The 12,391-nt window shown below is 35.1% G+C and overlaps 1 protein-coding gene across 1 annotated transcript in view; it reads left to right on the top strand.

Annotated features, from left to right (window-relative positions):
- Window positions 1-12,391, top strand: part of VPS50 (VPS50 subunit of EARP/GARPII complex) — a 129,838-nt gene that overhangs the window by 51,024 nt on the left and 66,423 nt on the right. The window contains exon 13 of the mRNA XM_081244658.1: window positions 10,028-10,160. Coding sequence (XP_081100784.1) covers window positions 10,028-10,160 — 133 coding nt within the window. The remainder of the gene's footprint in view (window positions 1-10,027; window positions 10,161-12,391) is intronic.

Raw genomic sequence — 12,391 nt, 5'->3', positions numbered from 1 at the left:
AATGTAATTTAGACTGCTGGGTGATTGTGTGTGTGTGTGTGTGTCTGTGTCTGTGTGTGTGTGGAGGATGGGGGTAAATGTTAAAGAGCCAACCTATTTTTAAGATGTGGTACACAGCTGCCAGCAGAAACAAAGTAATTTACTGGTAAAAGCCATTCTCAGAACCTGCCAAGAAACCATATTCTTAATTTGTCTTTTTACATTTAAGTACTGCCCATTTTTGGTGATAATCTTAGCATAGGGGTTCACAGCATTTTATTACTTGAAACTTTGAAAGATAAATTATATATTCTGATAACACAAGCTTTGCTTGTTTTATAGTATTAGGCTTTCCATTTGATTAAGGCCATTTAGCAGCAATTAGACAAAACTGAGGATGGTAATAAAGGAGCCCCCTTCTGTGTACTTCACAATTTAGAGGGTGCTAGTTACTTAGTTCCAAGTTGGCATCATTCATACCATACATATTACATATGTCTTCATGTGTAAATACATATTTAGTATTAATGATAAAATGCCTGGGAGATGAGAATGATTTTTTTCACCAAGACATTTGTGTTGTTGTGTTTTTTGTTTTGTTTTGTTTTTTACAATGTTGTGTTACTTTCTGCTGTACAGCAGAGTGAATCAGCTATATGGATACATATATCCCCTCTTTTTTGGATTTCCTTCCCATTAAGATCACCACAGAGCACTGAGTAGAGTTCCCTGTGCTATACAGTCTGTTTTCATTAGTTACCTATTTTATACATAGTAGTGTATATATGTCAGTCCCAATCTCCCAGTTCATCCCACTCCCCATATCCCCCCTTGGTGTCCATACATTTGTTCTCTATGTCTGTGTCTCCATTGCTGCTTTGCAAACAGGTTCATCTGTACCATTTTTCTAGATTCCACATAAATGTGTTAATATACAATATTTGTTTTTCTCTTTCTGACTGACTTCACTCTGTATGACAGACTCTAGGTCTGTCCATGTCTCTGCAAATGGCACAATTTTGTTCCTTTTTATGGCTGAGTAATAGTCCAATGTATATACGTACCACATCTTCTTTATCCATTCCTCTGTTGTTGGACATTTAGGTTGCTTCCATTTCCTGGCTATTGTAAATAGTGCTGCAGTGAACATGAGATGCATGTAGCTTTTGGAATTACAGTTTTCTCTGGGTATATGCCCAGGAGTGGGATTGCTGGGTCATATGGTAGTTCTATTTTTAGTTTTTTAAAGAGGCTCCATACTGTTCTCCACAGTGGCTGTATCAATTTACATTCCCACCAACAGTGCAAGAGGGTTCCCTTTTCTCCACACCCTCTCCAGCATTTGCTCTTTGCAAATTTTTTGATGATGGCCATTTGGACTGGTATGAGGTGATACCTCATTGTAGTTTTGATTTGCATTTCTCTAATAATTAGTGATGTTGAGCAGCTTTTCATGTGCTTCTTGGCCATCTGTTGGTCTTCTTTGGAGGAATGTCTATTTAGGTCTTATGCCCATTTTTGGATTGGGTTGTTTGTTTTTTTAATATTGAGCTGCATGAGCTGTTTATATATTTTGGAGATTAATCCTTTGTTGCTTCATTTGCAAATATTTTCTCCCATTTTGAGGGTTGTTTTTTTGTCTTGTTTATGGTTTCCTTTGCTGTGCAAAAGCTTTGAAGTTTCATTAGGTCCCATTTGTTTTGTTTTTAATTCCATTTCCCTAGGAGGTGGGTCAAAAAGGATCTTGCTGTGATTTATGACATAGAGTGTTCTGCCTATGTTTTCCTCTAAGAGTTTTATAGTGTCTGGCCTTACATTTAGGTCTCTAATCCATTTTGAGATTATTTTTGTGTATGGTGTTAGGAAGTGTTCTGATTTCATTCTTTTACATGTAGCTGTCCAGTTTTCCCACCACCACTTATTGAAGAGGCTGTCTTTCCTCCATTGTATATCCTTGCCTCCTTTGTCTTAGGTTAGTTGACTGTAGGTGCATGGGTTTATCTCTGGGCTTTCTATCCTGTTTCATTGATCTATATTTCTGTTTTTGTGCCAATACCATACATACTCTCTTGATTACTGTAGCTTTGTAATTTAGTCTGGAGTTAGGGAGCCTGATTCCTCCAGTTCTGTTTTTCTTTCTCAAGATTGCTTTGGCTATTCAGGGTCTTTTTTGTTTCCATAAAAATGTGAAAAGTGCCGTTGGTAATTTGGTAGGGATTGCATTGAATCTGTAGCTTGCTTTGGGTGTTTTAGTCATTTTCACAATATTGATTCTTCCAGTCCAAGAACATGGTTTATCTGTCCATCTTTGTGTCATCTTTGATTTCTTTCATCCTTATCTTACAGTTTTCTGCATACAAATCTTTTGCCTCCTTAGGTAGGTTTATTCCTAGGTATTTTACTCTTTTTGTTGCACTGATAAATGGAATTGTTTCCTTAATTTCTCTTTCTGATCTTTCGTTGTTAGTGTGTAAGAATGCAAGAGATTTCATGCATTAATTTTGTATCCTGCAGCTTTACCAAATTCATTGATCAGCACCAGTAGTTTTCTGGTGGCATCTTTAGGATTTTTTTTATGTATAGTATCATGTCATCTGCAAACTGACAGTTTTACTTCTTGTTTTCCGATTTGGTTTCCTTTTATTTCTTTTTCTTCTCTGATTGCTGTGGCTCGGACTTCATGTTTTTAAATCATGAATGAATCTATCTAGTTTAGTATAAGGAAAGTTTTGCTACAGCATATGCATATTTTACCTATGGAGAGTCTTAGTTTTTAAAGCTTCAGAGAGACTCTAGGTTATTTGCTTTATCCCTTGGCATTAGATATATGAAGTAAAATGCTGGAGTCATGATCAAGTAAGTCACAAAGTTGGGACCCAAGCCCAAATATGTGCCATCCAGTCCACTATACTGAGCACCACTCTGATTTCCAATGATTAGAAAGTACCTAAGCTATTCATATTTTGTACAGCTTGGTCCTTACAGAAGTAATTAGAGGTTGGAGAGATCTTGTAATTGCTTGGCCCAGCCACTTATTTAGGCCCAGAGTTCAGCCTTCCCAGAGATATTTTTAGCTCCCTGGGCCTAGTGCTGTTTTGACCTGCAGCATATTTCCAGAAACCTCCCAGCTAAACAGTAGTCCTTTCCAGCAGCTTCTGGTGATGTGAGCTCACTGTGCTAATGGCATTCATCTAAAGATGCTGATAAGCCTTTGTGATTTTTTTTGAAATCCATCTATGAGTGAGTGAGTGAGTGTGTGTGTGTGTGTGTGTGTGTTTGGATGGGGGTGGGGATGGCAGCACTAGGAGTTTTAAATCTCTGTGAGGATGCCAAAACATCTGCTCCCTTTATGTTTGTCAGGATGTGATTAGAGTGATAAATCAAAGTGAAACGAGCATAATAATACTTTAAGGATACTCCTAAGAATTTTTATTTTGATGTTTTAATATTAAAAAATCATCTTCCTGAAATTTTTGGAGGTAATTGGTAATAGAGATTTCTGATGGGTATAAAAATAAATTAATGTGAACTAAAAGGCTAAATTTAGTGACCTCTTTTTTCCATATTTACCACTTTGCACCTAAGCAACTTTCAAAAGGTGACATTTTTTTCATTGTGTGCTTCAGATTTGAAAAGGCTGCATATATTTATTTCTGGATTTATATTGTTCTGTGAAAATGGCCTCTAGATTCTTATTAAATTTATTATTTATAATTAAGGCTGAGATGTTGCTGGTTTTAATAAGCTAATTTCATGATTTTAATTTTGACCAGGTAGGTTGGTTGGGATGGTTAATAGTAGAGATGGGAGGTACAAAGTTTTACTCTTAACTGATAGTGATGAGATTGGAAATCAGATCTGTGGATTCTGTGAAAGTGTTAATCAAGATTTGATTAAGGAGTGAATTTTGATGTTTGAATAGTGAAGCTTAGTTGTAATGCTATGTTGAGCTTTTTGCATTGTAGCATCTGGATTTGTGAATCTTCTCTAAATCTTGCCCCCCAGGATATTTGTTACCTGTGATCACTGGTTACTAGACATGTATGTTATCTGTATGGAGGCTGTGAGTTACAAAAAAAAAAACAAAAAGCCCCCAAATATTCCTCCTTTTCTGCATGATTTTTGAGATAGTTCTGAAATACTACACCTTTTTCCTCTTTTCTTCTCACCTCTCAACCTTTCCTGAATAAATTGGTACTACTAGCTTTAGAATGGAAGTGGAAAATAGCTCTGGAACACAGAGAAATGTTTGATAAGTAAATTTCTATTTCCCATATATTCTTTAAAAATTTTTAAGACATGCTATTTAGTTCTTTGGGGTGTCTCACTGTGTGAATATTTTCTAAATTGCTTAATTCAAGGCTTTCGTTGCCATCATTGATACGTGATAAGAACATTGAACTGGAATTGCAATATTGCACTCCTCTGCTTTGGTATTCCTGGTTTTATACTAAATGAATCACCCATTTATTGAGACTCGAACTGAGTTGCAGTGTTAGGTACCTAGTAATAAGTGAATGGATTAAACCAATGAAGAGGTAGCAGATCCAGGAATCTTTAACACTTTCATGAAAGGTGAACCCAAGATATCCAGAGTGGTTTACTATCTAAGGGCCTGTGACTGGTAAGTTGTAGAATTGGTGCTGGCTGGGATGCAGGGCTTCCAATTTCTTGTCTAGTTCTCTTTCTGTTATGCTCTGCTGGTGTGAAGAAGAATTGATGTCTCAGTGGAAGTTGTAATTCAGAAACTCAGATTCTCTTCTTGGCCTGCCTTTTATTTTTTGACTACTTATACAATTATTTGCTTTTTTGTTGGTTTCTTTGAATCTGTGTTGTTATAGTTATGGTTCACACATGTCTGTGTAATAAGATTCTCTATTTGAAATTTGGAGGTGATTTTTATAAATTAATGAGAGAGCACTAGTTATGAATGATTTTAGTGATAAGGTGTTAAAAGCATCAGAAGCATTTGTTGCTTTGAGAACTGACACTAGTTGATTGCACAGTATTGGGGGAAAGTGGTTTCTGGAGTCCAACTTTAAAACGAAATGACTCTATTGTCAGCGTAGTCTTCAAGTACAGAGATGAACACATTTTGGCTTAAATCTATTAAGAAAAATATTTATAATCTATCCCACCTTGCCTTTTTCCTTGAACTATTTACTTTCTGTGTATTTAGTATAATGAATCTATACATTTGTTTCTATTTTAGAATATAAATTTAGGTAAGAATCATCTTGCTCAGTACATCATAGCCTTATGTTTGTACATATGAACATTTTTGAAGATAAGTTTGGGAGACTTTTAGACATGGGCATTGGCCTAGCTAGATTTGTGAATTATTTACACTTGAGTAAGTTTGGGGAGAAAAAGCTTGGTATAATTTCAGTAAATAATTTCAACGTTTTCTGAAAAAAATTTCATATAAACATTTCTGGGTGTATAATCTCATCCAAACCCATTAAAGTTTAGCAAATAGTCAAGAAGTAACACAGTAAAGAACCTCCTTTTCCTTGAATAAATAGGCAAATAATGTAGCTAGACAGTGGTTGGGTGGAGAATAGAAGGTAGTAGTTCCAAGTTTCAATTTTCTGGTTTGTTAAACTGTGGCAAGTATTATAAAAGTTAATTGGTGGGCTATTGCACAATTATTTGTATAGTTATAATTTTTCTTTGGGAAAAATAAGACTAACACTGCCTTCCTTTTATCTGTCAGAAATATATGTTGGGATATAATTAGATTAAATTTATTTGCATAATATAAACACAAATTTATGCAAAGTTGAGTTTATGAAAGTTTGTAGAAGAGTACCTTTATTCCGGTGAATGATTTTTGAGTTGCAGCCCAGAATGTTTTTGTTTTTGCTTTTCTTTGTCTTCTGCTTTTAGCTTTTTCCTGACCTTGTGCATCATTATCGGTTTTCATTACATGTGTGTGGCATGAGAGCTATGTCAGTTGTAATGATGTGGTAAAAATAAACCAAGGAAAAAAGCAAGACTGGTTCATTGTAAAGGTAGTAATTATAATAGTAAACAGGGAAAGTCGACATAAAAAGTTACCCCAAATTATGGCATAAATATGCAGAAATATTTGTGTTGATCTCTGCAAGCCATGTGTAAATCTGGATAGCCATTCTAATTTTTCTGTAAATAGGTACCCGTAGCCAATTCGGTATACTCAGAAGTTTCACTCACTCCTGTGTTCCTTCCATTTTTATTCCCCACGTCACCTCTTACAGGTAACTGACTTCAGTGTTTTCTTCTTTATATTCACTGTGTTTATTTTTTTGATGATAGGCAGATATATCATTAAATTTTTTTCTATTTCTTATGACATATATATGTATATAAAATTTTTTTCCCTTTCTCACATGTATATGTATCATATGAAAGGGAAAATTTTTTATTAAAAATTTTTTTTAAATGTATATGTCTGCTTATCATTATTTTTCACAGGTGCAAAGTGCTCTTTTGTGTGTGTGAAGATAGTTTATCCACCTGATCTCCTGTGTTTGGACATGTAGATAGATTCCAGTATTTTGCAGTTACAGATAATCCTTCAACGAATAACCTTGTGTGTATGTATTTTCACATTGTTTGAAGTACACCTTCAGGATAAATTCCTAGAAGTGAGATTGCTGGGTCAAAGGGAAAATACATATGTAGTTTTGTTAGACAGTGTGGTTTTGTTAGATAATGTCAGATTCATTTCCAGAGGATTGTATCGTTTCGCATTCCCACCAGCAGTGGATGAGAGTTCCTGTTTTTTTGTTCACAGCCTTGCCAACAGAGTATATATGGTATCAAAGATAAACAAAACTGGACACTAATTAAAGTAGTATGGACAGATTTCAATCAGTAATATACTGTTGTAATGGGGAAAAGAATCCATTGTGAACTGAACTCATCTTCCATTTGTACAGGGGTCACTGGGCATTGTAAAGGGAGAAAGAGGGACTAGGAAGGGGGATGAGCAGGGGCTCAGAAGAAGCAAGGAAGTGAAAAATTACAAAAAACAAGGGGGCTTGGTCCATGTGAAACCCATCTGGGTTAGGCTCCCACCTTCTCCCTCAGAGACTGGGAGACAAGGGCCCTATCTTCAGGTTTTAGCTGGAACAAACAATATATTCTTTTGGCAGCCTTGACTTTCTCAGGCAAGCACTTTAAGGGGTGCTAGGGTCATCCTAGGGTTGTGGCTGTGAGCTGCTAGAAACTACATTAGTGTCTTGTTCAACTCTTTGTAGGTCAGGATTGAGGACTAATGAAGGAGAGGGCTCAGGGAGCTGGCTAGAGTTTGGTCAAGGGGAGAATCTTTGTTAATGGTCAGCTTTAAAATTTTCACTGATCTGATATGTGAGAATTTGTTTCTTACTGTAGTTTTAATTTACATTTGCCCTATTATGAGTGAAGTTGGATATGTTTTCAAATATTTAAGGGCCATCTTTATATCTCTGTTAAGTGTGTTTTATATCTTCTTCCCATTTTTCTATAGGATTTTTGGTCTTTTCCCCCAAATTTTTAAGAGTTCATTATAAATGTGAGATTTTTTTTATTGTGACATGTATTGTGAATACTTTTTTCAAATTTATCATTTGATTTGTTTACTGTTGTTTTTTTGTTGTTATACAAAATTTATAAAATTTTTATGTAGTAAAATTTATCAAATTTTACTTTTATTACTACTGAATTTTGAGTCATAATTAGAAAGCCTTTACCTATATCAAGGTGAGTGAAGAATTAACTCATGTTTTCTTTTGGTGCTAGTATAATTTTATTTTTTAGGTTCAGCTGTCTTATCCATTTGGAGTTTTTTCTTGTGGATGGTGTGAGGAGTAGATCTAACTTAGTCTTTTTCCAACTGACTATCCAGTTGTCCCAACACTATTAATGAAAAAGACTGTCTTCACTTAAGTGATATGAGATGCTATCTTTATCATATACCATATTTTTATATGAGGCCAGATCTATTTCTGGACTTGTTTTTATTGGTATCTCAGTAAATTCATAAATTAACTTAGGGAGAACTGACATCTCTGATGTTGAGACATCCTAACCAAGAGTGAGGGATGTCTTTCTATTTGTTCAGGTCTACCTTTATGTCTTTCAGTTTTCTTCATAGAATTTTGGATCACTTTTTGTTCAGTTTATTCCTAAAATTTTTATCTTTTTTGTTGTTATTATAAGTGGAGATTTCTCATTCATTGTATCTTCGAAATAGTTATTATTTGTGTATATGAATCCTGTTATTTTTATATGTTAATTTTATAACCTGCTACTTTGCTGAATTCTTTTACTGTTTGAGTTTTATCATTCATTCTCTAGGAATTATATTCTAGGTATATTATGTCATTTACAGATAGAAGTAGCTTTATTTCTTCTTTTCCTATTCTTTTGCTTCTTATCATTTTCTCTAACCTAATTGCATTGGCTAGTACCTCAAGAACATTGTTAAAAAGTAGTGGAGGGCTTCCCTGGTGGCACAGTGGTTGAGGGTCTGCCTGCCGATGCAGGGGACGCGGGTTTGTGCCCCGGTCTGGGAAGATCCCACATGCCGTGGAGCGGCTGGGCCCGTGAGCCATGGCCGCTGAGCCTGCGTGTCCGGAGCCTGTGCTCCACAACGGGAGAGGCCACAGCGGTGAGAGGCCCGCGTACTGCAAAAAAAAAAAAAAAAAGAAAAGAAAGAAAAAGAAAAAGTAGTGGAGATAGTGGACATTTTTGTCTTCTTCCTGACCACAGTGGATATGCACTAAAGTTTCCTCATCTTAGGGAAATGTTTATCCGTTTTTATTTTCTCATGAGTTATTATTAGGAATGGCTGTTGAATTTTGTCAAAGGGTTTTCAGCATCTTTGGGGACAATCATTTGTTTTTCTTCTTAGACCTATTAATGTGACAGATTGTTAATAGATCCTATAAGATTGAACCATTGTACTGTTCTTGGCATAAGCCCCACTTGGGCAGCCTGACTCCAGTGGTTAACAGCTCCTTTATTTTACTACTTCTTAGTTGAGTTTCAGAGATTTGACGTGCCTACACAAAAGTGTACTTGCTGAGTCATACAAATTAGTATTTTTATTAATTGCTTGATGAATGAATGTTTTAGTAACTGGGGAATTTAGAGGAGAGGGAAATCATTATGGAGAGAAAAAATACGTTTTGATAGAGAGAGGACGACTACCAACTGGGATTTCCTGAGCATCAATAACACCACAGCTATACTTTCTATATAGCTTATTTCTACTAGCTATTTATTTTGGAGGGCTTGCATCATAGTCTTATTAGCCTTTCACTGTTTTATCAGCATGATCAGTTGTGGTGGATTGATTACAAATTGAAGAAATGCTACGAAATCTCAAATGATGGAGCAGATGCTCCACTGTGACAGACAGAAAGCCTGCAAAATAGAATCGAGGCATTATTCTACCTGCAGAACAGAAGGGCAGAATGAGAAACTGATAGTTTTTACAAAGGATAGAGGGGGAAAAATCCATGCATTTCCTTTAGGGAGAAGATTTGGGACCACATATTGTTTCATAGCCATGTTATATAAAACATTTTAAAATGCTGTTGTCAAACGTGAAATATCTATATCCATGTGATTTACAGAATTCACAGATTGTCAAAGGTGCTTACTTAATTTACATAAATAAAATGATTGACTTGTAAATTATGACCACCTTTTTGCAAGTTGTAACTTGGGTCCAAGGGTGAGTGTAAAGCTGCATTTCATGCTAAGAACATGGCTTTGAAAAAATATATTTGGGGAAGTTTGCACTCCTGGTTATGAGAGCACTTGCCATTCAGTAGTATGTGGATTCATAGTATATGGACTGATACTCCTAATGAATACTAAAAAGCCATGTTGAAATAGGAATTACTTGAACAAAATTTTCTTGCCATTGAACTTTCTTTTTAGATATATCAGTGGAAGAAATTTTCTTATCTAATCCTTCAATGCATTTGATTGACACCGTAACATTTTATTTTGATTAACTTTGTGTTAAAGTAAACATGATAATTTGAAAGTTGGCTCTTGTCATTTTCTTCAGCATGTTACACCAGACAGCTATATTCCATGCCTTGCTGACCTGTGCAAAGCACTGTGGGAGGTTATGCTCAGCTATTACAGAACTATGGAATGGCATGAAAAGCATGACAGTGAGGATACTACTTCTGCTTCTGGTAGGAAGTTATTTTGATTTGATTTTAAAAACTGAACTATAAATATGCCGTATTTCTGGAATAAGGAGAAAGAAAAGGGACAGCTATACTTTTAGAATTTTGGGGACCATGATGACCATAGGTTAAATGTTCACCAGAGAAAGTGATTCAGCTGCTATAAAAACTCCATTACCTTTGGGGATTAACTGGGCCGAAGGACTTCTTATGTGATAGGTATTACAAGTTTCCATATGTGGTGATGACCTTAGGACTAAGTTATTAAGAAAGAGCTTTAAAAAAAAATGAGTTGCAAACTAGGTAGGACATTGCTCTGTCCAAATTTACTATAAAATTAATGCTAATGTTCAATATTAAGTCTTTTTTGTGAATTTTCAAGTTGTACTAATAAAACTAGATTCTAAGAATTAATAATTATACTGATACTTTTCTTCCTGAAAATAGATAGGACATAAAAATTTCATAAAAAATGATGTTTTTAAATACCATCTTTGCAAGCAAAATACAACTTTAAATGTCTATGGTATAGTCATAAAGAGCAAATCTTTGAGAAATTATATTAATTAGGCATGTTTAAATTACTTCATGTAATTATATATCTTAAGTGATTATCCTTGAACAATAGCTAAGATTAAGTATTCAAAATACTTTTAAAAGTAATAAATGAGTCTACCAGTATTAGTATGGGCAAAATAAATTATACTGTACTTGTTTTTTTGTATTACATACAGTTTAATATAGCTAGTCAATCAAGTTGTTTTAGTAACTTCTAATTTCTGAAGTGTTTGGTTTCTGTGATTGGGTGGGTGGAGGAATGCTCAAATCTTAGTTTGATTAAACATAGGATTTTGGTAGTATAGAAGACATACATTTAATATTTATCTTGACTCATAAGAAGCTCATAAATATAGATAGCAAAAAATAAGAAAGATAAATTCTGTGGAAGGATTTTCATTCTTTTAGAAATATTGTTGAGGGAGGAAGGTTTAAAGGAAGAGAGAAAAAGGAGAAAGCAGAAAACAGGGGTGGGCATTGAGCCAGGATTCTAGGCCAGACTATTTTTACCCAACTCCTCTACTACCTCTGGGAGTATGGGCTTTGCAGTCAGAGATACCTCGCTTCAAAGTTTGACTGCCATTTACCAAAGGCGAGAATGTGAATAGGTCACTTTATCATCTCCAGGCCTCAGTTTGCTCCTTAAAATGATAGGTTAAGAAAACAAAACAAACAAAAAACTTCATAGTGTAGTAACACATCTACCTGTAGGATTGCTATAAGGTTTAGAGAAAGTGTAAAAAGTGCTTACACTGGTTGTTGTTAATGTCATCAAAGGAAATGGATCAAGAGAGATGATTATAATAATAATGAAATGTCTATAGGCCTTTTTTTTTTTTTAATTTCATTTTACTTAGGGAATTCCTGGGCTTAAGGGATTTTTTCCCCACAAAGTTTTTCTTGTTTTGGCAACCTTTATTTTTTTCTAGATATGGCACCTGTTTAGATATCTCAGCACCTCTTTTCCTTTTTCTAGTACATTATTTAAGGAGAAACCAAAGGAAAAGTTTGGAACAAAATTAATACATACTTTAGATATAAGAGTATAGAAGACAATATATACTTATTATGGTGAAGCTCGCTTTTTGCTTCAGGCTAATAGTATACAGGTATTATGTACTGTATGCATTTTCATTGGGGTATAGATTCAAACTTAAAACTCTATTTGAACCTTCTATACTTAGTCCTCTTTGCTAAAATTCCTTCACCCTAATCTGTATAATTTAAGAATGTTGAGGACTCTGATCAGTCTAATAGTCAGCTGACAATATCTAGGACTGTAAAAAGTTATTTGTTCACCAGAAATTCTTCCTTTCGTAGTCACATTAAGGACTAAAATTGTAGGAATCAGTAATTTAAAAGTTATTCTTCACAGAACTTCATACAGCTGAAAGGGCCTCTAGAGTTCATCCGTTGTAGTTCTCTAGTGATACTACTGGTGTCCGAACACTTCACCATTCTAAATAAACTAAAGCTGTAGCTCAGGTGCACTGCTCTGAGCTGCTGCGTTCCTAATAGCCAGACCATACAGATGATATGGCTTAAGCTGTAGGAGTAGTCATGGGTACATTAGGCATGTATCTGGGGCCTGGCCTATGAAAGGGCCTTTTGCTGCTTACCAGTGGATACCCTGCTAGCCTAAGATGAGATCATATCCTCCGTTGTTCTGCACAGTTTAC

The sequence above is a fragment of the Mesoplodon bidens genome (assembly GCF_964165515.1).
Source record: "Mesoplodon bidens genome assembly, chromosome: 9".
Taxonomy (NCBI): domain Eukaryota; kingdom Metazoa; phylum Chordata; class Mammalia; order Artiodactyla; family Ziphiidae; genus Mesoplodon; species Mesoplodon bidens.
This window is presented reverse-complemented; position numbering and strand designations above follow the sequence as displayed.